A 27513-nucleotide genomic window follows, 5' to 3' on the forward strand; every position below is an offset into this window, starting at 1 on the left:
AAATAGAATTGACTTTCTAACTGTCATCCTGCCTCTGCCAAAGGTCTTCCAACTAAATCCAAAACTCTGCAGCTTGGAGAGGAAAAAAGATACTGTAATGAACGGAGATGCTGGAACATTTCTTAATATCTAAAGCACGGTTTATTCCTCCCAATATACCTAACAACTTGCCATGCACACAGCAGGGCATTCAAGACAAAACCAACTTGGCAAGAAGAAAGCAAAATTGTCTTTCGTAATAGAATATTAATTTGTCTCTATGTTCAGGCTAAGAGGGCTGAGAGACAGACAGAGAAGACTAAGAAGCTGTAGGAATTCTTACTGTCCTAACTTTGACAAAAAGCCTTCATGCACTTTTTGCTTGTTAATTCCCTAGCTGCATTTTGGTAAGGGCACTTCTGGACAGGGATCAGTGGAATTCCTAATCAAAACCATGACAAGCAAAAAAAAAAAAAAAAAGTACCACTTCTGGCTCCCAACATGAAATATTTAGTGTAAAATCCCACAAGCTGCAGTATAATGACATCACACTAATGGAAGAAGAAGAGAAAACCTTCTAACAATTAAAAAGAGCCTTGCTGAGAAAACACAGAGGAAATTGTCGAGCTGTCATTTATATATCAACCACAGCACACTGGACAGTACTGCAGGCTACTGTAAACCCATTTGTCTCTTTAATGGTCTGCATCAGGAAACAATAAAGACTATAAACTGAAGGAGGTATTGCTTTGTTTGCTTTTAAGCAGAAGGGTAACGTTGGTTAAAAGACGCTGTGATACCAAACATTGCTGCCTTCAAAGCCTGTTCCAAGTCTACGGTCCCGTTCTCCCCTCTACAGCTCCTGCACAACCTTGGAGCAGCTCCGAAAACATCAGAGTTAGCCCATTGCGAAAGAGAAAGAAGTTTGGCTTAGCGCATGCTTAGTTTTCTGATAAAAACAAAATTTGCGTAGACCAGCAAGCAAAATTTTTTCCACCTCCTGCCTCTCCAGCAACGTTGCCAGGGAAGGGCCGGTTCCAGAGCTGTGGCTGCTGACACGGTAAGGCACACGGCGGGAAGAACACAGCTTGAGTGTTAGACGCCAGGCTGAGCATTCATCACTGGCAGGTACAGAAACCTTGTTTTGACTTTAAACCTAAGCAAATCTGATCTGGGGGTTCACTGATGGAGAATAAATATGGAAGAAGCTGATTTCAAATTGTCTCTTTTGAAAGGATGAGTTGACAGGACAAAAATAGCAAATGCAATAGGTACCCGACTGCCATTGTTACATTTGTTTAAGCAGAGATTGCTGCAATGTTCAGGAGCCGCATAAAAGACGCTGCAATATGCAATCAAGTCACAGGTCTGAAAACACACCAAGAAACATTCAGTAACTTTCACAAATGATAAGAGCTGGGCAGATAAAAGAAGTAATTACATCTTCTTTGGAACTCTATTTAGCTATTTTTAGTGCTTTAATCAAGGGCCCTATTCTTCCACCTTTCTTCACACCAGATAAGCTTTTACTCTTTAATTGTTTTCGCTAGTACGGCTATGGGCAAATTAAGTTACTATGAAGCCAGAGTTATGGGAATCTGAACGTGGCCCAAAACATTTTGGATCAGAAACAGAGATTCTGACCAAACAGCATCATCAGTGGCTAAAAAAAGCATCCTTTTACCTCTTGGTGTGATGGACCCAGCCCAGAGCTGGAGGCTAAGGTTTACTCACTGTGATATTTAGCCAGTGGCCTCTCTAGGGCTGTGCTAATCAGACCAACCGAGCTGGATCGCAGTCTGACGCAGAGAAATACAGATGGCTATTAAGGATTGGACTGTGACCAAATCATTCACAAATGCTATCAGGCTATCAGACACCAGCCAGTTCTGGGCAAATCCCAGAAGAGAGGGGTAAAAGGGAAAACATTTCTTAAACAGTAGGTTTTTAGTTTGAACCTCCACAAAGTCTGCCACGAGTGCCGGTCTTGGGAGCGGCTCCATACATTGTTCATACGGTGTTTTGCACTGGTTCAGTGGTCTGAAATGGGGTAGAAAGATCCAGAGCCAATGCAAGGATCCTTTTGATTGCTCTGTTCTGTCTACAACAGGGCAAAGTACAGCCCTGGAGAGAACGGTGTAAGAGCAATACCCAGACAACCATACCTAAGGAGCGTGCAAGTCAGAGCTATTTGCGTTTTCTTTGCCTAGGAGACTTGTAAGAGATCTGACAGTCAGCACAGCACCTGGATGTGGTCATCAGTGCTTTAAGCAAGTATCAGCATTTGTCAGGTTTTGTATTTCAACAAAACTTGTGAAGTGTGTGCTATGTTTCAACTTCACTTCATTTGTGTTCCCAACTCTTCACATTGAGATAATGAACTCACTCAGGGCAGTGCTCTCAAGCTTTGCTCAATCAAGTAGGAAGCACCAATTGCCTCTTTCTGTCTCCTCTCTATCCCCCAACTGAGTTTACTCTGGGCTGCATGTTGGAGAAAAAAAATCCTCATCCAAACAACAAAAAACAATGCAGAAAGGAACCAAAAAGAGGATTAGTGCCCCACTCTGATATTTGTTAATGCACGTTTCTATGAAAGAAGCCAAGCTTCTCTTTCTTGTCAAGCCTTTTTCTGGAAGGAAGGGTGCTAAAACAAAAAGAAAAAGCCCAAACATCCTTGAGTACAGGAGAGTTTTAAAACAATCCTAAATGGCAAAAGAAAAAGAAAAAAATGGCTGTAAATAAACGAATTTCTGAACATGGTAGGGTATCGAACACAGAGCCTGCTCCCCCAGGAATCACGCAGAGCCTAAGCATGGCCGGGAATGCCGTGTCCCCAGGCACCATGCCGCTGTGCTGACAGCGGCCCTTTGCTCCCGAGGGTGTCACTTAAAAGACCGTGGGGAGGAGAGAGGATCAGCGAGGGAGAGACTCTTTGCCCATTGTCACACTTGCTGTATTTAAGCAGCAGAAGTTGAGAATAACTCCCAGGGAGGTCCTTACCCTCCATTTTCCAACTTCCATCTAACAATAAAGGGCCTGGAATTCCCTCCCTCGCTGCAGCCCAATCTGTCTCCTCTTCCACAGACCTCCCCAGTCCTGTCCTCTGACAGAAAGCTTTCCCATCTCTCCAGCCTGAGTTAGGATATGGGCTGTACAGGCCTGAAACGCACCTTTTGTGCACGGTTTCAGGCCCAGACTTTTGACTTTGGTGAAATCTTGCAGTGCCAGTGAGTCCAGTCCAAGTCAAACACAAAATGCTTCAACAGGATAGTGAAGTCCACATAAAAGACTATAAAATATAGGTATTCCTGCAGTTCACAACTACTTATCACAATTGAAAAAAGGAGAGAGGCGCCTTGGTTGTAGTGCCAGCATCAGGACAGAAAAGTGGCATCACACTAAGGTGCCTGTGGGGCAATCCAGGGCACCCTGACACGAGGGAAGGTGAACCAGGTATGATGCATCATGGCACGGGATTGCTGCTGGAAGCCTGCCACAAACGAGGTAATCAGGAAGGATGTTGAACAACTCTTACACTATACAAAACACCGGCAAAGGGAAGTTAGTTCCTTCCAGGGAGGATTTCCTGCCGCAGCCTAAGACATCAGCTGCATGAATGGGGTGCGAGGCACAGCCATGTGAATTAACCATGCTCACAGCCCTGGTAGACGCTGACCTAAGTCAATTGAATAAGTGGGATGTTATTCCAGGCGTCATTTCCAGAAGAAGCCATCTGACAGCTGTTACCTTGCAAATTGCTCTGTAGAAACAGGTGCAAAATGAGCAGGAAGAGCTCCATTTTTTTCTTACTTACTGAACCAAAGCACCCAGAAAAGAGGTTTACCAAGAACTGTGTCTTCAGAGAGCTGGAAGGCCATGAAGACCCCTCAGTCTCTTCCCCAAAGGGATGCTACCGGCAGCCATCTCATGTGGCGAGCAAGGCAGCCCTGCAGAAAACCAGACCTCAAGTGACGTATAGCTTAATTACAATTTGTGAGGTCTTCAAATATCCTTAGCTGGAAAGGCGCTGGAAATACATAGTGTGTTACTTAAAAATAATAATAAACATATCATTCTTGACTTCAGAAAAGCACTACGAATCCAAAGAAAAGAAAAGAAAAAGCCAAATCCTCCATTTGAAGGAACGAAGCATTAAACACTCAATTCAGAACATAATCACTAAACAAGACAGTATTTCGAAACCAGCCTTTTGAAATTACGCACAGCGAGGGCAGATACATCTAGATTCTCACAAGAAATGAGCAGCTCACCCACTCTTTGTTTTGGGATTCTAAGAGGATCAAAAGGGCCATTTTAATGCTCCAAATCCCCCACAAAAATCTCTCTCGAACACATTTCAAGCAGGCTAGGTGGAAGAGAAAGAAAACTGTGATCAGACACATCATGATTCAGGGAGATCTGAGTGCAGAAACTTGTGAGCATTTCCACGGAATGCAAAACAGTAATTAAATGCTTCCTATAGAAAAGAAAGGTTGTCCCTTGGACACTTCTGTCAATCTGCATTTAACAGACACAGCAGCCTTCTCCGTTCAAGCACACGAGTGCTCCAGTCCTTCGCCTAAGTGACCTTAGCTGTCAGCCCAGCCTGTCCTGTTCAATATCTGTAGCTCTGCTTGCCACATTTTGCGAACATGTGTGGGGATGAGAAGATGCAAAAAGGAAGAGCAGGATGAACAGGCAAGCCATTGGCCCCAATTAAAAAATTAAACAGGTGTCCCGAGACTGTCAGCCTGAAGATGGAGCATCTACATTTAATTAAAAGGATAAGTTTAGCAGAAAATGCCACTCCAGCTACTGTCAGAATGCATGATTAATTTGTGATAAAATACCCAGCACTGTCTAACAGAAGCAGACGGCTGGGGGACACATATTTACACAATCACTCGTTACTTCTTCAAGATATTACCAATGACCCTGGGCTGAGTGTCAGTGCATTAAAATGAAATTCTCACATCTGGTCTTTTGAAGTCTCAGACTTGTTGGAGGCTTTTTGAAGTAGCCCTGCGCGACTGCATGCCCAAGCCTGGGAACAAGAAAGCAAGCCACCTGGTGGAGGCTGCTGCCTTTCCGCCATGGATGGGGGTCACCTGCCTCCTCTTCTAGTCTCAGTTCATCCGTCCATCTCCTGCAGTGACATAAGGGCATGGCTCTGCCTTAAGCTCATCAACAATGCCAGTCCTTGCCAAGTGATTCCTTAACAACTAGTTTCCCTGCCACAACAGCGGGTATGCGCCCACTGCTAATCAACTGCTGTTTCAATTAGCGGTTAGGGCAAGGTTTTTTTCCACATGATCGATATACTCTGCTACTGAGATGTTAAAGAGCACGATTATTTCTCCTCAATCATAGAGAACTGTTTTGTAAACCATTTGGGTCAGATAACACACACAGCCATACCTTGAAGTTTAGCTTTTCCTGCTCAGCTGACCACGTTTGAAATTGCAATCACAAGGTCCTCAGTGGCTTCCAGGTAAGCAGAGGAGCTGGTTTCACTTCCAGCCCCTGGTACTGCAGATGTGGCTTCCAGGATCACAGTGTTTTGTCGCCCACCTTCTTCCCCAGGGAGGAAAGATTGCTCGGGGCGTGGGTTGCCTGGGCCCCCCACCTATGGACAGAGTCATTGCTTTGTTTCACACAGGTTAGCTGGAACAATTTTAAGCACTAAACTAACAGGGCTCTGAGGACACATCTGTGGAACTTCTGCTGGGTTGTTTCCCTGGGTCCATGCTCTGACATACTGTAATAGATACAAAACCTCCGCTCAGGGCACTCACCATTTCACACAACAGGTAGTTTCAGAAAGCTAACAACCATCTCTCTTCATATGAGTGACCAAACACATGGGACCCATACTGAATATGCCAAACCCTTACAGAAAAGAGACTGTCATTTCCCAAAGCACATCACAGTACAACTGGCATCGAACAGGACATTATTTAATGCAGCTGACCTCTGAATTTTAGTTCTTAATTTTATTCCTGAGAAAACCCTGGAAAAAAAAGCAGGAATCATCACCTTTACCTTCAGCTCCACTTGATGTCAACCCTTTCCTTCTACTCCCATCCATGGCCATGCTCCTAGCATGACAGTTCTCTTCAGGATAGTCTTTTGACTTCAGAGACATTGTAGAGATTATTAAGACTTCACTAAAACAACTTCAAGTGTTCCATAGATACAGACATTTAAACAGCCATAGGCTAAAGGCAGGCGGTCACACAAAGGTACGTAAGATGTATTGCTGTTTGGAATTATACCTAGCTAAGCTTTTGACTGCCTTTGAATTTCCCTTAACTGTTGATGGAGGAATTTCTTATAACAACTTCAAGCAATGTAAATAGCACTCTAAATAAAAGTAGCCAACAGCTACCGATCAACTACCATCAGCAAGGATCTAAATTAATGATAACCTGGAATACTGCTACTTCTGCTTTCATAGATAAACAGAAGCAAGTTAGATAGCGCTGTGGAAAAAATATTCCATAAGTCTGCAACTGAATATAGGCATAACTGTTTCTGATTTGTACAGTCATACAACTGAGCTACTCTCCACTGCCCCCGAAGCACTGAAACAGATCCAAGGATACAGGACTTGGACAACCTAACTGTCTGTCAACTTGGTACTATTGTCTCCAGATCCCAGCGGCAGCATGAGTTGCCTTAGACTTTCATTCCCAGAAGTCGTAACTATTGAAGGAACGGCACAGAGCAGCCCCTCAAACACGCGTGCCACAAAGAGCTCATATCATCAGCATTCCACCTCCCCCCTTGCATGCTTGATTGAATCCATAGTTATTATGTTTGATATTAAAATTTTGTACAGAAAAATCCTTTGGTTTCCGAGAATTTTCCCACCTCACACAATGTAACTTCTACAATTTGCACAATTAATAGCACTATGGAGTTCTCACGCTCATGAAATTAACTTCTCTGTGCGCATGGCTCTCTGTGACCACAGATTCTCTGGACCCTTCTAACTGGAAGGCTGGGACACAACATACCTCCATGCACCCAAAGCTCCAGAACTAAGGGCATCATCCAGATGGTAGAGAAAAAGCACTAAAAGGAAAAAAAGATGCAGTAGAAATACTTATTCAAGAGGGCATGCCATAACCTCTTGGAGAGAGGTGGTATATTTTACATGCTAGTATTACGTAAGGATGAAATGGACTAATTACGGGGCTCTCTGTCCCCTTTTCTAGCTGCTAGACTACCTCATTGCTTCTTTTTGCTCCCAAAGAAAGATGGATTTTTGTAGGCTTTCTGCAGTTCTAGCAGTTTCAATAATTAAACTTATCTCTGAGGCAATCACATTTAGGATTACCAGGTTTCCTGTCTCCAGGCTAACAGGGTCAAAATGCTTAGCTGCCCTCCTGCCTGCCAGTTTATAGCATTTTGCTAATGGATCATTTCCTTCCATGGGGATAACACACTGGCTATTAGGCGTTCTCTTGTTGCACTGCAATTTTAGGTGGTCAGGCAGTAATACTAAGTGTTCTTGTCATACGGGAGACTTTATTGCCAGATTAAATAGAGTAACAAAGCAATAAGAATAACTTTTTGCTCACAGCTTTGCTGGCAAGGATTTCAGTCAAAGACAAGGGGGGCTTCTGTAACTTGCTCAATGGTTCTCCAGTTTCCACCTTGTCTATGCTCAGTCTCTCATTTTACCACACTTGTTCTCCCAAACCGCACTACTGCTTAGCTTAGCTGGCGATACTTAAATATCCATGTGTTGGAAGAATCCAAGTCCCACAAGTTTCCATCTACTCTAACTCCTTTCCTGAGAAGCTCTGCACCTGCAGTTCCTTGTTTCTTGTTTTTCCTCAGCATTGTTCCTGCCCTTATTTTATGTCTCACTTTTACTTGTCTACAGAAACCCACTGCAGCAGTCAAAGGTCTGACCAAATTGGTATCTCTGTGTATTGAAAAGTGGGGGACTAAGAAAAAGAAAATGCAGTATGCAAACTATTCATTTCTACAAAATGGAACCTCTGTGCAAAATGGCATCACTTCGGCCACGTTCAGACCCACAGAAATTGCTATTTCCTTCAACACTCACAACTCCAAAGGAAGCCTTTGTGGCAAACCAGAACTGCAGTCATACCTAATACATCCTAGGCTTAATGCAAAATGCTGCGGCAGTGGCTTACCCCCAGAATGTTTCTGGTAGAAGCATTTAATATTACTTATTAGACTCTACCAATTGAATGAGTTAAAGTGATAGGGTTTGGGGTTTTTTTCTTTTTTCCTGTGGTACTTCAAGGCCATTAGACTGCACAGAAAGTAATCATCACTTGTCAGGCCCTCCACTTTGCACATCGAGCCTTATTACCACAGAGGTGAAGATTTAATAGTTCACTCGAATGCTCTTATTTTAAAGAATCTGGTGCAGTCAGGGTGAACCTCATATTTTTGCCTTTTTTTTTTTAGAAAAGGACTTAAGACAACCAGTCTGGCATGGTTTCCATTCTCAAGAGCTCAAGACAAGATGAATTAAAGTTAATTGGGGGTAAAATGAAGCACTTTAAAGTGTGTCTCTTGAGCTCACAAAACTGGAATAAGCACAGAGAAGATCTATTCAATTATCCATGCTTGTGAGATTTGTTTTGTGGAAACCATAATACTCAATCCACTTGTTCCTCTCCCTGTCTCTGCCTTTGATCCCACCAGACCTCGCAGGCTAAGCCATCTGGCTGGATCACTAATACAACCGGAGACTGTCAACAAAACTCAAACTTGGTCTCCATGAAAAATGATGCTCAGAGAGAAGGAGCTTCTCCCCAAACCAGAGAGTCACTTCAGCAGCATCACTTTACAACCCACTCTGCTGATCAGATTGGAGGTGAAAGCAGAGAGAAGAAAGAACAGGATTTTAGGGAAAACTCAAGACTGAAGCCGTAATCAGTTATTTCCAGGATAGTTTCTGCAAGAGGAAGAATCTGACTCCAGAGAGTAACTGCTATTCTAATTTTCTTTACTAATCTCTACCAAATGCAAACTTATTTGCTACTAATCCTAAACAGTCTGGTTGAGAAGCTAACCTGTACATTTCACCCCAGAGATGGCTGCATTTCTGCGTTGGTTGGAACAGCTGGCCCATGGCTAGCCCAGCACCACAAATACAGATTCAACCTCCGTGCACACACCTAGCACGGGTCTCAACCTGCTGTGGGGGCACGTACCTAGAGCTCTGCACAGGCAACCCAGCCCCAGCTGCACAGGGTGAAGGGCAATAGCCTGCACTGGGATCATGGATTAGCTCAAGAGCAGTGCAAACTGGAAGCTTGACAAATTATTATTTTTTTATGCCACTGTAATACAAATGAAACGTGCCTCAGACTGGCCCAGGCACGCCTTTGACTGCAGAATAGATTTATCATACTGTGTACAATCTATGATTTGCTCTGGGATCTCTCGGAGTGAAAGAGAAGTCATTAACATCCTCTAAACATCCTCAAGGAGTGGTAAGACAAAGAATAATCATGCACAGACTTAGTTTTGAATAGGATCCTGATTTAAGCATCTTGTTCCTTATCTTCCATCTCGTAGCTTTCAGCAGGTGAGCTGATTTGCTTTCTCGGAGAGATCTGCACTCCTGGCTGAACTGGCCAGCAAATTGTAAGTTGTATTTATTTATTGAGTGGGTGGCTAACGAAAACAACACGGCAAGGTACCCGGGGAAGGAGAGATTGTTTTCTTGTCCGAAGCAAGTACGCTGGGCTCGCTCTGCCTCCTGGCCAAGGCTGCTCTGTAACTTACTCACTGAACTCCCACTCACACCGTAGAGGCATCAGGTGCAGGGATGCCTGGAATATGAAATCAGGTCTGCCGCAGAGAGGGAGGGAGAGCGGGAGGAAGAGCTGTGCCCTGCCTTTTTCTCACCTTTTGATTCAACCAGAGCTACAGGCATGGCCTGCTTCTCTGCAGCTGCCTCCCACGGAAGGCCAGGCCATGCCCTAAACTTCAAGTCTGAATTCGCAGAGTTACGAAGAGTCTGGATGTCAAGTGGCCCCTCCAGGCCTCGCATTCATCTAAGGTTGGCAAGTCCAGCACAGAGGGTGTTTGCAGACCAATTAGAGGCATGACTAAAGAGCATACAGGGGCAAGCAGGCTGTGCGGCAAGGAGCCCTTTCTCTTTGAAGCACTTACTTACATGCTTGGGCCAGTCTATACCAGGATATTTTACCAGATTATACTATGGATTAGGATAAGGACTGGCACTGCTTGAGTTTTAAATATGGTGGTCATCATCTACAAGGATGTAAAACCATTCTCCTCTATCATTATCAAAAAATAATTTCTCAGGGCAAATTCTTCGATACGCAAAATCCTGCAACTTTAAATTGCAAGCCTACACGCGACAGTGAATCATGGTGTGGTTAAAAGAAATCAGCTTACAAAACATATTAAGATGACCCCAAGCTCATGAAGTATTGATAGAAGGTCTTCATTTAAGTCCTTTTTTGCTCAAAAAAATACTAAATATTCTTTTTTTCCTGCTTCCTTTATGTTGTTTCCCTTTGATGAGTAATAAATAAAAAGGCAGTTGAAAACAGAATGGAAGTGCAAAGCTCCAGATCTGAAAGGGACAAAGACTCCATCTGTCACAGAGAAATCCAAAAATCCAAGTACCAGCACAGAGCCCACCTGCCAAAAAGGTTTTATGTTTATGTTAAGTGTGGCTTTAAGGAACAGAAATGTTCTCGCAGATAAAGGCAGCCACAAGAATGACTAACTGAGATGCACAGACAATAATTCCCTCCTTTGATTTCCTCTGCTGTCACCGCTATCAGTTAGACATCTGAATGAAAATCAGCTTAGAAACTTTGATCCCTTTAAAAACAGAAAAACAAACTCTGTAATCCGGAAATCCTTAGAGGAATACAGAACTTTAGCATCCTCCTACGCAGCACCTTTGGTGCAACACTGCAACTGTGGGGAGAAACACGGCGGGTGCCCGCACCCCTCCTTTGCCACACTGTGCCTTACACTGAGCGGCCCCCAGCCCAGCACGGGCAGGTGGTGACATGCAAGTGTCTTCTGCTCCCTTCCTGGTCCTATGTGAGAGAAAGGACTTCGCTCTTCAGCCCTGCTCAGAGGGCGCAGCAATCCTCATGGCTTCTTTGCATATTTAAAATAAGAGGAATTTAGGATTGAGATTTCTCAGCCAGAAATGGAGATGATTGAGCAGGCGGCTCTACCAAACAAGAGGTCCCCTAAATAGTTCAGGTTCTTCTGCACAGATTTGTTTTTCTCCTCATTGTGTTTTGCTTCTAAATAATACCCATCTGCTTCCCCAGAGCTCGGCCCTTCAACCTTCACCTCGAACACAGGAGATGGTACTGTGCCTTTACCTTTAGGTTGAATTGGAATAATTTTTATCGGGTTTTTTTGGCCAAAAGCCTGGACCCAAGTGCTGGAGAATGAAAATGCAATGGGCAGCACCCAAGAGCAGAAAGCACTGAGACGAGAGAGGGGCAGCTCTGTAGTAACGTAATTACTTGTCCTGAGATAGTACTTCAAAGGACCTTGTTGAAGGCCTCAGCACTAACCCTTCCTGGATACTGGCACCACAGAACTAATGCTGATGGTATGTGCTGGATATGAGAAGCTCCAAATTGCAGAATTATCACCTACTTCAGCACAAAAGATCAAAATCTACTGTGAATCCAGAGTGCAGCCCGCTCACTTGATTACACAGGCACACAGACGCAGTCAAGTTACCAAGCTGTCCCCTTGGCGCTTGGCTATGTGCTGGGTCCTACCCTTCCCCAGCCGGGAGCTGGACTGGTTTAGCCTCACCAGTGGGCTCCCCTTGGGACTGGGGCAGCAGCACAGCTGCAGGAGAGCGAGCCAAGCTCCCTTCTGAGACACAGGGGCAGAAGACAGAGACACAGGCCCAATTCCTAGCTATGTCCTCCTTGCTGGTGCGAAATCCTTTCTTTTAATGGAGTTGGCCCTGACTTGCTCTAGGCAGCTCCCCTGCAGGGCGCATGATCAGCATCTGTGTAAACTTTGCACGTTTCCTCTTTCCAGTGACCTTCTGGGCTGTATGCCTGCTTGCTCCATTAACCCATCTTTGTCAGACACACGAAACACCTGAACTTTCCAAAAAAAAAAGCCTATCACATCCATGGCCACGACAGACAACATTTTCCTCCTAGATACTCCCCGTGCCCTTCGCGTAGAGGATGGCAAAAGCAGCCTGGTGCTCAGGTCTGAAGCAAACCTCATTTTTCTCCCCTTTCCTAATGCAGGGGTCCCTACAGATGGCTTTTTCCCCAGCAGAATCCAAGAAATGCCGCTGCATTTCCACAGACATTGGTGAAAAGCTTCGCTGCTACAAACCAGCCCTGTTCCCTGCTGCATGTTAGGTGCCTCTCCCCTCAGTAGAAGGGCTTTCAGGTGCAATGCGCACCCCAGATGATGCCCTTCAGCAGGGTGATGTGGAACAGACTCCTCCTCTGGTTCCCATGCCCTGTGAAGGAGCACTGGCCCCGGCGTGCCAGAGACTGAAGAGTGGATCTGAAAAACAACAGGCTTTAACACCCCTGCACCCTGACCATTAACTATAATTGTATTCTACATCAATCACATGAGTTTTCCCCTTAAAGGTTATTAAGTACAATTTCTACTATGCAAATAGTTCCAGCTTCATTAATGGATTTTCGGTTTCTGGTAGAAGTTATTCTTTGATGAATGTCTCCAGATGACAGGATCGGAAAAATGCATTGGGGGGAAGAAAAGTCTCTCTGGTGCAACGTAAAAAGGTCCATTTGAGAGAGGGGGTTGGGAAAGATAGAAATATAATTAAAACAATTAAAATTCCTATCTCATGACCATTTACAGATGCTCCAAAGTGGCTCTAAATTAAAGGGAAATGTCACAGAACATGGATGCTTCTGCCAAAAAGCAGCATTAAAAATGACAAATTCCAAACAGCCTGAAGACTCTCGTTAAATCCAAGGAGCAAGGCTTTAACAGCTCAACCAAGGCAAGCAGAACGGGTAGACCAAAAAAAGAAAAACCAGGTCCAACAGTCAGCGGCAGAAATGAAGGCGAGGTGACCAGGAAAAAGCTATCCAACAGAATAACCAGCCAACATGAGACCTATGGATTTTTAGATTTATTCCCACCAGACCAGGTAGCTTTTCTATTATCTCATCTTTAATAGATTCAGACTGTCTGTTACTATGGGCTCAGTTACTGCCTTTTGCTAACCACAGATTTATTTTATTTTCATAAAGTGCCTAAAAGCTCTGACGATGAAAGGCTTCATCTAATGTCAAGATTTGCTGGATGAAGGTTTGTACAGACATGTGCACCCCAAGTCCCAAATCAACAGAGAGAGAATGCTGTGGGGCTGCATTTCCTCTGCTTCTTCTATTGTTGGTTTTTCCCCCTTATTGGCATGCTGGAATACTTTCTCATTTATATTGCGAGAAACCTCTGCTGGTGTGCTTGGGTGGGGAGTCTTGTTTTATTTTTATTTAAAAAAAAAAAAAGGCCATCTGCCTAAACTTCTCCTTACACTCTTCCACTTAGGTTTACACTGGAGAAACTCAATTATAAGAACTACAATAAATATTTATTGAACTGGTGAGAGCAATAGCATATGCTGAACACGCTCTGTTTTCCTGGATTTTTTTTTTCCCCCCTGCATCAAGCCCTTGTTCTGTCAGAATTGTTTTCATGTTAGTATTAGTCAGTCACTCCCCATGTGTCAGTAAATGCAAAACATGCCTGCTGTGAGACAGAGAGCGCGGGTGCCACTTTGCAGTTCCTCGGGATGCGAGCTGGCACAAAGACAAAGCACACACAAAGGATGACAGGCACCACAGCCTGCTTTTCCAAACAACACGCTGTGGAAATGATAATACCTTGGGAACAGGGTTAGGGTAGTGGGGGAGGAAGCACATAGACTTCAAAAAGCTAAAATTCAGCTGGAGAAGGTAGGGGAGGTTTCCTTGGCAGAAAGCAGAGCTACACGGCACAGCTGCTCGAGGAAAGCAACATCTGTACATGGGGTCAGGTATTACAACCTGGTAGCAGAGCCTATTAAGTGGCCATCTGTAGATGGTTTGCTTATTTACAGGCATTTCAATAGTACAGCTCATCATTACCTAATAAATGTTAACGAACTTGGCCGTATCATGCTGCTGTAAAGGAGGTGGGTTTTTGTTCCCTTTCCAGCCTACAAAAGCAGTAACTCCAAATGTCTCCACTTTTAGAGGCTAGGCACTGGTTTGGCTGGAAGTTTCCCCTCTCTGGCTTAGGACTATCCTAGACCTAGAGGGGGATTTGGCTCAAGCCATCTTCTGTGTGGTACCGGCCAAATCACACAGGATCCGACCTCCAGAGCACTCGGGCATTGCTCAGCACCGCTGAGCCGGCTGCTGGCAAGCAGAGCTACAAGCCCTCTGCAAAGCCTGAGGACCACATCCAGCCCCAGCCCCAGTCAGTGCAAGCACTGGAAGAACAATCAGCTCAAAATCATCTCAGGGGAACCAAGCCAGGCATCCAAAATGAGGAGCATGAACCTACATGATCTGATCTCACATCATACAGAAAGACCATGGTACAGTCCGGAAATTAGCTCAGCCTTTCAGCTTGCAGCACAGTGCCACAGCCAGAAGAAATTATAGGACAGGAAATTATTGTTGACTGTATCCATCATTATTCTTTTACCATCTGTTACCTTCAGGTTAGCGTTTTTCATAGCTCATACTGGTTTTCAGCATTGCATCGAATTTTTACTGACCAGAAGCTGAAAAATAAATAAATAAGCTCAGATCTTGATCAGGAGTTCACCTTCAATTCCCAGGGAAGATTTCTGTCGTGAAAAATGCTACAGAATCATTAATGAGCAGTTGTAGTAGAGACCTCTGTTTAATCTCCCATCCATCAGATGGCACCTTTGGCACTGCAGTGACCCAGGTTTCCCACAACACCTGGCACTTAACATAGTTCTTCACCTTCTCTAAGCATTTAATTGGCATAATAGATTAATGTTTATAGATTGGCTGACTCTGAAGGAGACCACCACATTCCAGGTTTCTGGTGTCCCCTTCTTTCAGCACATAGTCTTTAGCTGGTGGATAAGAGGAAGCTAATTAACCTCTTAGTGTCCAGGATTTTACAGGTTGCTGTGAATCAGCCAGGTCATAGGCAGTGGGCTAGGAACACCCCCACAGATGTCCATTATGATTAGGACAGTCAATATCTAACCCTCCTTTGCATCACCTTCCATTTGCCATGGGCAAAGAGCACACACCTGGGCTGGCACTGAGGTTCAGGTGGCATGTGGTACCCTGATCATAGCCTTCAGCTGACATCTCTAGTAGACTAAACTCTACATGACAGTGATCACCAATGTCATTATCATGGTCATTTGATGGGGTTTCAGAATAAATATACACTCAACCACTGAGTCTTCTAATGGACTGGTCAACATTCATGCCCATCCATCCACCCCACTACGCAGCACAGACATTCCCACAGATGCTGCCCTTTACAGCATCAGAACCAAGTCACAGGTTTACTTCGTATGCACGGTTGGTTATCTTCCCAGCAGAAACACCTTAGCCCAAGCTGAAGTTATGATTCATTAGGTGATATAGGGAATTAGGAGCCACCAAGTGACATTCACAGAGGTGCTGGAAAGGAAAAATCACTCCAAACAGCCTCTTCTGACTGTTAAATAAATAACCTCAACAGTGACCATCCTCTATTTCTACAAATAATACCAAAGAAACAGTGTCTAGTTGTTTATTTAAACTTGCATTACTCAATATTTTCTTTCTACCAGATATCCTGTTCCTCTGGGAGCACTGCTTCCCCTCCATCCCCTGAGGCTGGCTCAGGCCACCAACCTCAAACGCATCAAGAGACTCCTGTGCTTGAATGCAGTCCTGCTAAGATCTTGGAGTCAGGCCCTTACTCCCTCCCATTTTTTAAACAAACCCACCCAGTAAACAAGTTTTCTAAAGCCCCAACCCACTGAAGTAAGTGTGACCCATGCCACTAGGCAGTGTGGCACTTGGAGCATCACCCCCATTTAAGGCAGTGTAATAATGAAGGTGAAGGTGATGAAAAAGCTGTTTTAAATATCTGGGCTTCCCTCTTTTCAGCAAAGCATACCAGTACCCTCACTTCAGTCAATGAACACTGTTCTTAAAGGATAACCACCAGCTTAAGAGAAGGCTTAGCAAGCACAAATGCTGTCCGTAACAAAACACTTTTGGATAGAAATAATATTCTTCGCCACCTTCTTTGGCTGGGATTTAATAAGTGCGAAATCAATGTTATAATCAAATGTAATACTCATTTCCTAGAATAATCCTCTGACACAGCACTTGCTATTTCAGCTGATTAGAAGCATTGCTCAAATAATAGAAATTCCTAATCAGTAACCCGGGAGTCCAACGCAAGTTTTTTGTTTTAACCTAAGGCAGTTACTTCCCTTCATCCTAAATGTTTACAAGTGGAGAAACACTTGTAGGAATTCTTCTGTTGCCATCAACTCAAACATCGTGTTCTCCCAGCAGTGGATAAATAGCGGATGATTAAGCTTTTGATGCCTAAACACCGATGTGTTTGGGATTAACAGCCAGACCTGTGCTCTTAAGGTCTGCTTTTTATTTTAATTTTTTCATATTTCAATAGGCAGGAGCAGAAAAGGCATCTCAGACTGCGAGACTCAGCGAGGGAGCGCAGGAAAGACCTCAGGCAATAGTGATAGGACGCTGCCAGTCCTAGGTGAGTTCTACAGGTGGGAAACGTCTGTCTTCAAAAGACTCACTGTCGGACAAGATAGTTTTCAATAAAGAGATGAAACTGATGGGAGGTTTTCTTTCTGCATTTCTGCCTGCTTTTGGCAGAGTAGACCTGTGTGTGCATGAAGGAGTTATGACTTGACAGGGAGTTGTAAAGCTTTCCCTTCTTATCAAGGCAGAGCAGCTGAGACAGCCTCTTCTATAGTTGGCTTTTTAATTGAAAGATTAGACGTTCTCTTATGCAGTTTGCATGAGACATGGCATTTTAGAGAAGCCATCCCGAGCCCAAGTGTTTCAATACTCCAACAACCCCAGGGATGGAATTGGCAGGGGTCACCAGTGTGGGGAAGGGGACAAGCCGGGGTCTCGCAGCACCAAGTCAGCCTGTGCCAATACAGAGTTTGATCAAGCACCCCCGTCACGGTGAGGCGTGCTTCGGTAAGCACGCCAAGCTTGGTGGTAGGGGGCTACACAAATACCTTGTTAAGGTGAAGTTCCACAGGCTTACCTTCATTTCCCAGGCGGGCTCACGCTTCCTGGTGCCGATGCAGCAGGAGCAGCTCACAAGCGTGCGGAGGGAGAGCACGGATGAACGCAGCCGAGCCCTGGGCTGCGGCTCAGACCAAAGGCCAGGGCTGAGTCTCTGGGGAAAAGCTTTAAGGAGGCGGCCAGCTGCATCTACTGCTGAGAACTGAAGTTACTGCCCGGGGAAGGGGATTGACGCCTCAGGAGAGAGTGGAGAGGACAAGTTGGCAGCAGCATTAGAGGCACTTTGATCACGCAGTTCAGGCTCCTATTTAGGCCATCAAATTTCACTCGTTTAACCTGTATTTGACTCCTGTAATCCCCCAGGGAAACCGTGAACACTCCAGCACTGCTGCCCAGTGGAAGGGAGCCAGGACGCAGTTTTAACATCTCCCAGCTGAACAACAGTGAGAGAGGAGCTTCATCCTGCTGCATCCCCGTCTCAGCTCAACTGCTCCTGGCGTACCACGGCAGCCCCGTGTCCTGGCAGGGAGCAGCTGGGAAACTCAGCAGGTGGAGGGATGCAGGGACACACGCTCAGTCCTACACGGGTACAACATGATGTCTTTTCAGTCATTTCAATGTCCCAGAAAACATCCAGCCCTTCACAGGTTGATTTGCCAGGAATAATATTCAATCACTTTAAAAATGGTGAATCCAAAAATCCAGGCCGTAAAATCCTGACATCCTCACTACATAGCAGAGAAGAGAAGTGACTGCCAACACACTGGGAAACAGGAACCAACAGTAAACACCTTCAAAAGAGATGGCCCCTGTCAAAATAAACAGATGCACATTTCTACTTATTATTGCACTGCCATACACAGCCCAAGACGTATTTCCAAACTCAAATGGTTCATTATGAAGGAGAACAGACAAAGAAAATGAAGATAGTGTCACTAGAGGAGAAGACCTTGTGTTAACACCCTCTGCTTCATGTTTTAATGCCTGAGGGAATAACACGAACACGACCCAGCAGGGCAGATCAGGGATCCCCAGCACTGCTGCATCTGGAGACAACATTACCGTAAATAAAGCAAAATTTGTTTTCTTCAACCTAGTTGAAATGAAACTCCATTTAAATGGGACGATGTGGATTTTTACAGCTGATAATCTACTTCTCTTTTGTTTGAATCATGCTTTTAAAAAAAAAAAAAAATCAGTAAAAGAAAAGGAAATTCTCCTCCCTTTAAGCCTTGCAAAACTCATCCATCACCCATCTGTCCACCTTGCACCTCATTATTTATTATTCAAGACTCAACAAGCTAGCATGCCAGTTTAGATTTTCCCTGAAGAAAGCTGGCATCTAGACAGACAGCAACTGCTATCAAAATGTTTCTTTTTGATTTCTCTGCCCTCCCTCACTCCATCCCTTGTGGTGGGAATAAATACAAAACCTTTAAAGTAAATAAAACAGTTTTTAATGAACTAGCAAAAGCAAGAGAAAAACAAAACACAGAAGTCTGTTTTCTTCAGTCAGACTTTATCAGCGCTCCATTAAATAACCCTCCTCATGGTCCTTTTCATCCTCACCAGTTCTCACCCAGAAGAGGAAATCTGGTCTCAGACACATGCAGGCTTCTGGACAGAAGACACATCTGTTGTTCAAACCGCAGGTCCAAAGCATAGCTACAGCCATGGTGCATCTTTTCCAGGCATCCCTCTAATGAGATGATTTAGTTTGGTGGATGCTGGAAGAGCAGCTACCATCACCCAGAAACCTCCTCCCAGCTGTTTGCTGTAGCAGCAGCGAAGCCCAAGCCATGGCAGTGCCAGGGCTGGGTCCACCCCAGCCTCCCTGGGCACCACGCTCAGGTGAGGACACCTGAGCTCCCACAGGCACAGAGAAAGGCTGAAGGTCAGCGTGAAAGCAGCCTCCATTCACTGGAGACTACCTGCGGGTCTCCTTCATGCTGAGAGGATATTCCCAGAAGTGGGATTGCTTTACAGCTAGAATAGGCTGGCACCTTCCCGTCAGTTTGGCTCTGCAAATAGGTACTCCAGGAAGAATTCCCCCGGTTTGCATTACACTGCACAGCACAGTGTCGCCCAGAGGCATCTGTCCCAGCCATGTCTCCGACGTGCCATGGACCAGCTCCTCCTGCGCTCAGGTGTCACAGCACACAGGCTGCCCACACGGGCAATGCTTGGCTTTCGGGTCGATTGACGCTGCCATGCATTTGAGCCATATTCAAGGGTATCTAGCCCTGAATTTGAATTCTCACCGCCCAGTGCACTAAAAGAAACACACGCAGTGGCAGGTTTCCCCTCCTCCTCTATTTCAGGATTTGCAGAATAATTTAACGGTTAATAATGTAACACTCCCAGCCTGAGGGTTACAAGCCCCATAAGGCAGCCCAACAAGGAGCCATGCGCTGGCCCACGTTAAAACATATGCCTTAAGAAAATAAAATAAAGCCCCGGATACCTTTGAAAATAAGGCTTTTCCCCCGACTCTCTCAGACAGAGAGAAACCTTGTGGCACGACAGAACAGGGCAAATAAGTGCCTTCCTCTCCGTGATAACACCTTCCTATTTTTGTATCTTGCATCAAGTAACATCCTTCTTTATAACACACACAGCAAGAATATTTATCAGGAAAAACATAAGCCAGAAAAGGTGAGATTTTCTTTCTCCCTCTCTTATCTCAAAGTTTCCTGCCTGTCAGAGTTTCACACGTTGGCTGATGTGTCTTTCATGCAATACATAAATATAATTTATGCAGGAATGCATCTGTAAGTGTGCGTGTGTTGAGCGGCTCTATTGTGTGCACGCATACGGGGACCTCTGGGGGCAAACGGCTTACACAGAGGCTGCATGAATAGTTAGTTTTGATGAATACGAGGGAAAGCTCAGTTAGTTTCCTCAGACTGGTCCTTCCCCAGAGCCGGGCTCGCGGTGCTCAGGCGGAGAGCAGACAACTTGGGAAGGAACCACACAACTGTGTGACATGAATTGGGCTGCGGCACACAGGCTCAGGGCAAGTGATACACAGCGTTCACCACCCTCAGCTGCCGCTGGGGAGCTTCAGGCACAACATAATCCTGGCATCTCCAGGTCAGTCACATGTATCTCCAGTGCCAAAAGGGATACAGACCCATGGCAATATCTGCAACCATAAATACCTTTATCATCCATTCACCAGAACCCTGTCACCAGTGTGAGTGCCACAGCATCCACCAAAAAAAATTATCAGAGCCTTTGCTAATGATTTAGGAAAAACTGCACTGTATTTTTTTTTTAAGATACCCATTCCTCCCCCTCCCAAATATCTCACATTTTGTATTCCAGTAGCTTCTACTTGCTATCTAGTGTCTTTCGTTCCTAAAATTCATTATGATCATCAGAGGTTTAAAGCCCACTTACATCAGTAAACCAAGACAAGGAGTGAATGATTTCTCTCTGGTTGTGCCTTAAGGGGGAGAAGCCCTGAACACCCACAGGGGCAGCGCACCCACTGGTGCGCACACAGCTGTATCAGGCTTGGTAATGGAGAGCTGCATCTTCTGCAGCCTCCCTGGCTGAAGCATCGTGTCACCTATCACATCAAGTTACTGAAAATGCTAAAAAAAGACATCATACAAAGAGTGCTTAGCTTCACACGCACAACCCAAAGCACAATATTCTGGTAGGGAAATGGTCTTTTCAAACATCTTGTCTCTTAGACATTTTAGCATGGTCTAAAATGTCAGTTATTTCATAAATATAAAATAGCAAGACTTGCAGTTCTCCCCTTTTTTTTTTTTTATGGATCTGCTTTACTCCTTTAGCTGCTTACTCATTTGCACTTACCTTTTAGTCTGATCATGTAAAAGGTTTTGGAACAAGTACAGAGGAAGAATAAAAACATAATGGTTTCTCACGGCTCGAGGGCATAACTCTAATTAAAAAGAACATTCTTGCTTTTAGCACCCAGACTTCTCTCTCCAAAATCTGAACTTTGGCATTTTCAAACTGAGATTTAAAACAAGAAAATAATTCTCAGTGCCATGATGAAGGACTGCCTGCATTGTACAATGGAAAAGGGGAGGGGTGAGGGAGAAAGAGGTTCAAGGCTAATAGACTTATCAGGGAATTTGAGTTAGGAAAATGCAGATTTGTTCACCAGCAAGACCCCAGCTCATGTTCACACATCAGCACTGCAGTAGCAGTTCTATATGATGCTGAGTCCCTGCACATATCTCTATGATGCGCTGCTCTGCTTAAACAACTATGTGCACCAATATGCACGCACTGAACAGAGCATATATGCACATACGCTGATCTGATGCAAACTGCCATGCACTAACACACCTTCCACCCTGGCTGAGTCCATACTGCTGCATGGACTGGAGGCCAACCCACTTTCTGGCAGTGGCACCCGCCATTCATCCTTCTGCTATGTGCCACGCTGCTCAGTCTGGTTTCACTGCCCTGCAGTCCACCAAGTTATATGTGTGAACTCCTCTACAGGTGATGTAGACATCTCCAATCCCATCCCGCATGGCCACGCACTACAGTTAACAGGCACAAAGTGATCAGTTCTACGCACAAACCCTCTGCTCGTGGGCACACCTCTACACACTCTTACTTTCAAACACAAGGGGGCTTTTAATTATTACTTATAATAGCAGTCACTGTCTGTACACCCAGAGATTTCCTCTGGCTCACTTCAGAAAGCCCCCTCTGAGTAAGTGCAGATGGATACCCAACAGGTAAATCCCTGGGGATATACCCAGGGCCGGTGCAGCCTTCATGAAATGCCTTGTCCTTGCTTCATTTCCAGAGGCAGCTACTCCTCCCAGACTCAAACCACAAGCTACAGACTGTGCTGTCTCTAACACATAAAGTTACATAGGCAGGTCAGGCATACCAATACATAAACATATATACATACAGACAGCTCCCAGAACTTCAGGGCAGGTTTGCCCGGTGCTACTCTGGGCACCGGATATTTCACAGTGCCTCCACTCCCAAAGCACACCCCAATACAGTAAGGCTTTCCAAAATGATTCCCGTTATACTTAGCTGCTCCTCTCACCTCCAACACAAACAACTTTAGACCAGAGCTGCTCTCTTTAAAACCTCCCCTAGATGCCCTTAGGTACATAAGGCAACAGAGAATATTTGCAGAGACAAATCAGGATGTTCATAGCCAAGCCCTTCTTCCTCCACATGTGCTGGAGGATGACCCTTATTACCATGGAAAGAGATCACTTTAGAAGTTAGACATGAACATTACTTAGTAAGAGTCCTACACCACCATTCCACAAGTCACTTTTGACAAACCTCACTCACACATACCTGCAGAGTCAAGCACAGTTAAAACACAGTTCTTGCAGCCAGAAGATTTTGCAGAAATCCCAGAGCCCACATCAGGTCAGAGCTCCTTGTTGGCAGAGGGGTCACAGAGATGTCTCTGGTTACAGAGTAAGGTCCCACATCAGTAGCTCCTAGCCAGCAGAAGCAAACTGTCTTCTAAACAAAGTGTACAACTTCAGTTTTCACCAAACAGGTGAAATCCTATTTCAGCCACAGCCCACACACAGCAGCCAACCCCCTGCTGCTACCCTCCTCAAGGGACACAGCCTTCAGCTATCCATTTAAGTCATTGAGTAAATTGGCAAGCAAAATGCAAATCAGCAACACATGCTGCTAAGGAGTCACAGGTGTGGCAAACTAACACCCTATTTCCTGCATATTTTTTGCTTAGAGTCCCCTTTGCTCTTGCGATATATAAATTTAAAAAAAAATACTTTAAAAATGCACGTTTTAGAATTAGCTTCTTATAATCAGCTGAAAAGCATTCACTCTCAGATTTGGAGTGGGGAAAATAAGGAAAAATATAGAACCACAACCTCAGAAAACAAAAACGAATAGACACAAGATCAAGAGATAAACAGATAAAAAATTTCAGGTTTGGAATATAGAGTCATTGAAAATAGCAATTTGGAAAGGCACAGTGTGATTAAAAATTGGTAGCAATACCAGTTATTGGTAGCAATACTAAATTAACACATACTACTCTGTTTTAGCTTCACCTGGTTACACACCATAGTTCATTTCTTCTTCTAACAGGAGTAATTCAATCATTATCATCTTCAACCAATGTTAGTATTAATTTTATTTTAAACATCAATAAAGAGGAAACATTTACTAACGGCAAATCAAAAACAACACATGTATGGATTTCCACGTTGAAAATCGGTTCATCAGCTAATGTGAACAAATGACTAAACTATTTCAGTGGTTCATATCCAACGCGTATTCCTTTACACTGCACTTGTCGCTGTGCTTAACGTGACAGAGTCGGAGTGTTTTACAAGTGACAAATACGCACCCCAATGGGACAGGCTACCCACTGCACTGCCCCCGGAGGAAAGGAGATTCTCCATAACTCAGCATTAACCTGACTGGCAGAAGCACTGAGCTTGCAACGCAGAGAGCTAACGAGCAGCTATCAGAATGACACGTGTTGCCCACAGAAACATTTGTACGAGGAGCATCCTTGTGATAGGACGTGCTGGAGAACTCAGAAGGAGCTGGAGGATAATTTTTTTTTGATTTGGAGCCCTCATCCTGTATAACATCTTTAGCTAGCTTCTGGATGATTGACCAGCTTCATCCATCAGATGCTTCAAAGAAAAATAAAGCCACTCTGGAACTGTTACTATAGGCAGATATTTTTTTCCCCCCTTTGCATATTAGCAGACAGGAGAGGAAATACTTTTCTTCAGTCTTCCTTTGTAACCGAAAAAAAATGCATGCACATGTGGATGTTAGCAAAGGAAAGGTCAGAGAGAGGAAAAACGCAAGACCAGTCCAGCTTAGAAACCTCGAAAAGAGCTGGCCACAGACAAAAGACAGCTGCCCAGCTGCCCTACAGGAACTACAGGCCCCAGGCTTTCACACAGCAGTGAAGGAAGAGAGGAGACATGGACCATCCTGTCTGTCAGTGATGGCGTGGTTTGGCTGGTTTGAGAATATCTATCAAAAACAGAATTTTGCAATCATTGTCCTCAATGAAAGGGAAACAACATTCTGTTCTGCTGGGATTTAGTTTAGTTGGGGTTTTAATTCTCTCTAGCAGTTATGCCTGAATGAGAGCAGAGGCTGTGAAACTCACCCGCGAAGCCAGCACACACAGAGGCTTTTTTCAAATAATTTAAGAGTGATTTAGACACTGGAAAAAAGCCCCAAACCTCAACTAATTGTTTGCAACTAAGATACGGACCAATTTCAATTATTCCACTGATTGATCTTTAAGTGATAGATTTTCAAAAGAACTTAATAAAGAAAAGTGTCCAGTTCCCATTAAAAGGTAATGGAATTGATACCTAATCTGTTTAGGCTCCCCTGAAAAATCCTGTTTAAATTAATCTGTGGAGAAGCTTCACACTTTTGAGACTACGACTTAGTAGAATTGAGTGTTAGGCTGTATAAATCTGATGAATGCTAAATAAGATGCTCCTAAAGCATCTGTCCATATGTCTCTGTCCTGGACAACACCATCCATTCTAATCCAGTCCTGGACCTGGGCAATAGAAATACCCTAATTTCCACTAACCATATGTTAGCTTTGCCATATGGAAAAAATATGCGGTAATGAGAGTGGTGACAGAGCCAGATTCCTTCCCATATGTAATCTAGAGTAAGACAGAATTAAACCCAGGTCTCTCCAGAGGAGAAAGCCAGATACAGGCATGTCCCTGCAGGGAAAGCCCAAGCTGCCTAGCAAACACATTGTAAAAAACTCTCACACATCTTCTTCAATACGATGAATTCTCTGCATAATTATTGTATAGTATTGTAGCCCGATACAAAAGCCTGGTTGTCTGCCATGAGTACTAAGACTTCAAATTGCAAGCGAAAACCTGAATTGTTTGGTATTACTGACAATGTCATTCTTACGGAAATTCAGCAGTGTCTTGATGGGGTTTTATCAGCAAAAGGGATGTATCATTTATGCAAAAAAAGAAATCATGGATAGGAATTGATGTCCTTTCAATGTTAAGATGCTGCTAAGTGATGCAGCTGACACAGCTGGGGAAATAGTGAATATTTGCCCATCTTTGCCCAACAGAACATGGGTTTAAGTCAGAGGCAAGAACTTAGCGTTTGCAATGTACTACCTCAGTACTCATTTCCCTGCAGACTGAAAGCTCTGCAACCAAGGGAAAAAACTGGAAATCTGGGGAAAAGACTTGGCAGGTTCCCCAGTTATTCAGCTCAACTATCCAACCCCATTGTTTCACCTCATCAGTCTGGGGAACTGATTATTCCAGGCCAAGAACAAGTCCAGAGGACACCTCCTTTGAGCTCAAAACAGCTTTGTACCTGCGCAGCAATGGAAACTCACAGCGGTTTGCAGATGCCTGCCCAGCTCCGGGTCGCTGCCCACCTGCTGGCACGAGCAGCGGTGCAGAGCACGGCGCAGGAGGGGCGAAGCCGGGACATCAACCACCCGGAGTGAAGCACGGAGATGTGCAGCTGGGGCTGACTTGGGTCACGGTGATCCTGACCTTGGATTAACTAAGGTAGACCTCTACCGCCACGCATTAGGGCAGAGAAATGACTTTGCTTGAGCCAAGGACTGGATAAGAGAGGCATAAATTACCTCTGCTCCCGTGCTAGGCTAATACCTTCCCTCGGCAAGGAAATCCACATCTCCAAATGAAACAAAGCTTCCTCCTTCCTACCATGGGCGCCTCCAAGCAGATGGTCATATGTTCCCTATTCTAAGTGCTGATACAGCCCAGAAAGGTTATCTAATTACAGAAACAATACTTATTGGATGCACTAATGCTTCTGCAATTTTAATAGCAATATGATAGCTAGGATTTATATTATTTTCCCTTTCTGATTAATTATTTACACAGAGACAAGCCTAGATTATTAAGTACGTGTGTGCCGTGGCAGGCTGCAAAGAGATTTTTAAAAAGAAAAGGGAAGAAACAGACTCTAAACTTTTTGAAAACAATCATCCAAGTGTTTCCATAACCCGTGACCCAGCACTTTGCATCAAGGCTGCTGGTACCTTGGCTCAGAGCACAGACTTGATCCAGGACATTACAGGTAATATTATAATTTTCTAGTGTGGTAGTAAGCTACAGTAGGGAAAGGAAACTCTAATGTCAACACATCAATCAGGGAAAGCTGTGTTTAGCTATAAGCCTAAAAAAATGCCACGCAGGAGTACATGACAGCTGGGAAACATCATATAGCGCAGGCAGTTTTGCAATGACTGTTCACCTACTCTTCATGCAACGTGTCCCCGAGGTGCTAACTGGAATCAGGAGAACGCTTAGGAATAGCCAAGAGTTCAGAGAGACGTTTGTCAAATACCCAACCCTTCTGAAAGCACAGCCACGAGTTCTTCAGGTAGACTGTACTTTGGGGAAGCACACGTTTCCCCTCTTTTTATTAAAAAAAACAACCCCAACAACATCTGTCAAAAATTGACGATCTTTCTCAAGATCAAGTAAATCTTAGAGACTTACCCCAATATACTCTAAAAGACAAGTCGGGTACTTATTGCTAAATGGCAACATTGAGCCTGGCCAGCTATTCAGGTGGGATGACTGCATTTTGAATATTTCATTAAAAAAAAAATCAAATGAGCCTAAGACACTCTTAAGGCTATGGATAAAATTCTGCCAGTTTATAGAAATCTGAAATCCACAGCCACTGTACAACCATTCGGTCTGAAACACACATCTCTGTTCTACATCTGTGAAACTTCCTCCGCATTTGTTTAGCATTCTGCGTACCCAAAATCACTTTGCTAACTTTCTACAAGCCACAGATGTTTATAGGAAATGGTGCTGTTATCCTCCTTTGCTGCAGTGGTAAAACTAAAAGAGGAAATCTCTAGCGAGGAAAAAGATAAATCTTTATGCTTATGTCATTAAATCCATTCAGCCTGGAAAGAAATTAATCCTATCAAGTTTTAATCAGGTGGCAACTTTGCTTTGATTAGTAAGAGTTTTAATAAAAGATATTTCACAGAACAGAAGAACGTCTAGTGCAAAATGCCCCAAAGCCGCCTCCTCTGACTGGGAGTTTCTGGTCATTAAAAGAAACAACAAACCACAAACCAAAAACAGAACCATCACTACCCACCTCATCTCCAGTGATGAAAACATGAGTGAGAGGTCAGAGGAGAGGACAAAAAAGCAAGTCCTTAGAAAAAGGGACTAGAGAAAAAAAAATCTAATTGGAGTGACTCTAAAAT

General features: G+C 44.3%; 1 protein-coding gene across 1 annotated transcript in view; it reads right to left on the reverse strand.

Annotated features, from left to right (window-relative positions):
- Window positions 1-27513, reverse strand: part of LOC128913724 (cytosolic carboxypeptidase 6-like) — a 335261-nt gene that overhangs the window by 280338 nt on the left and 27410 nt on the right. The window contains exon 2 of the mRNA XM_054211794.1: window positions 6999-7056. Coding sequence (XP_054067769.1) covers window positions 6999-7056 — 58 coding nt within the window. The remainder of the gene's footprint in view (window positions 1-6998; window positions 7057-27513) is intronic.

Source organism: Rissa tridactyla, chromosome 8 (assembly GCF_028500815.1).
Source record: "Rissa tridactyla isolate bRisTri1 chromosome 8, bRisTri1.patW.cur.20221130, whole genome shotgun sequence".
Lineage (NCBI taxonomy): Eukaryota > Metazoa > Chordata > Aves > Charadriiformes > Laridae > Rissa > Rissa tridactyla.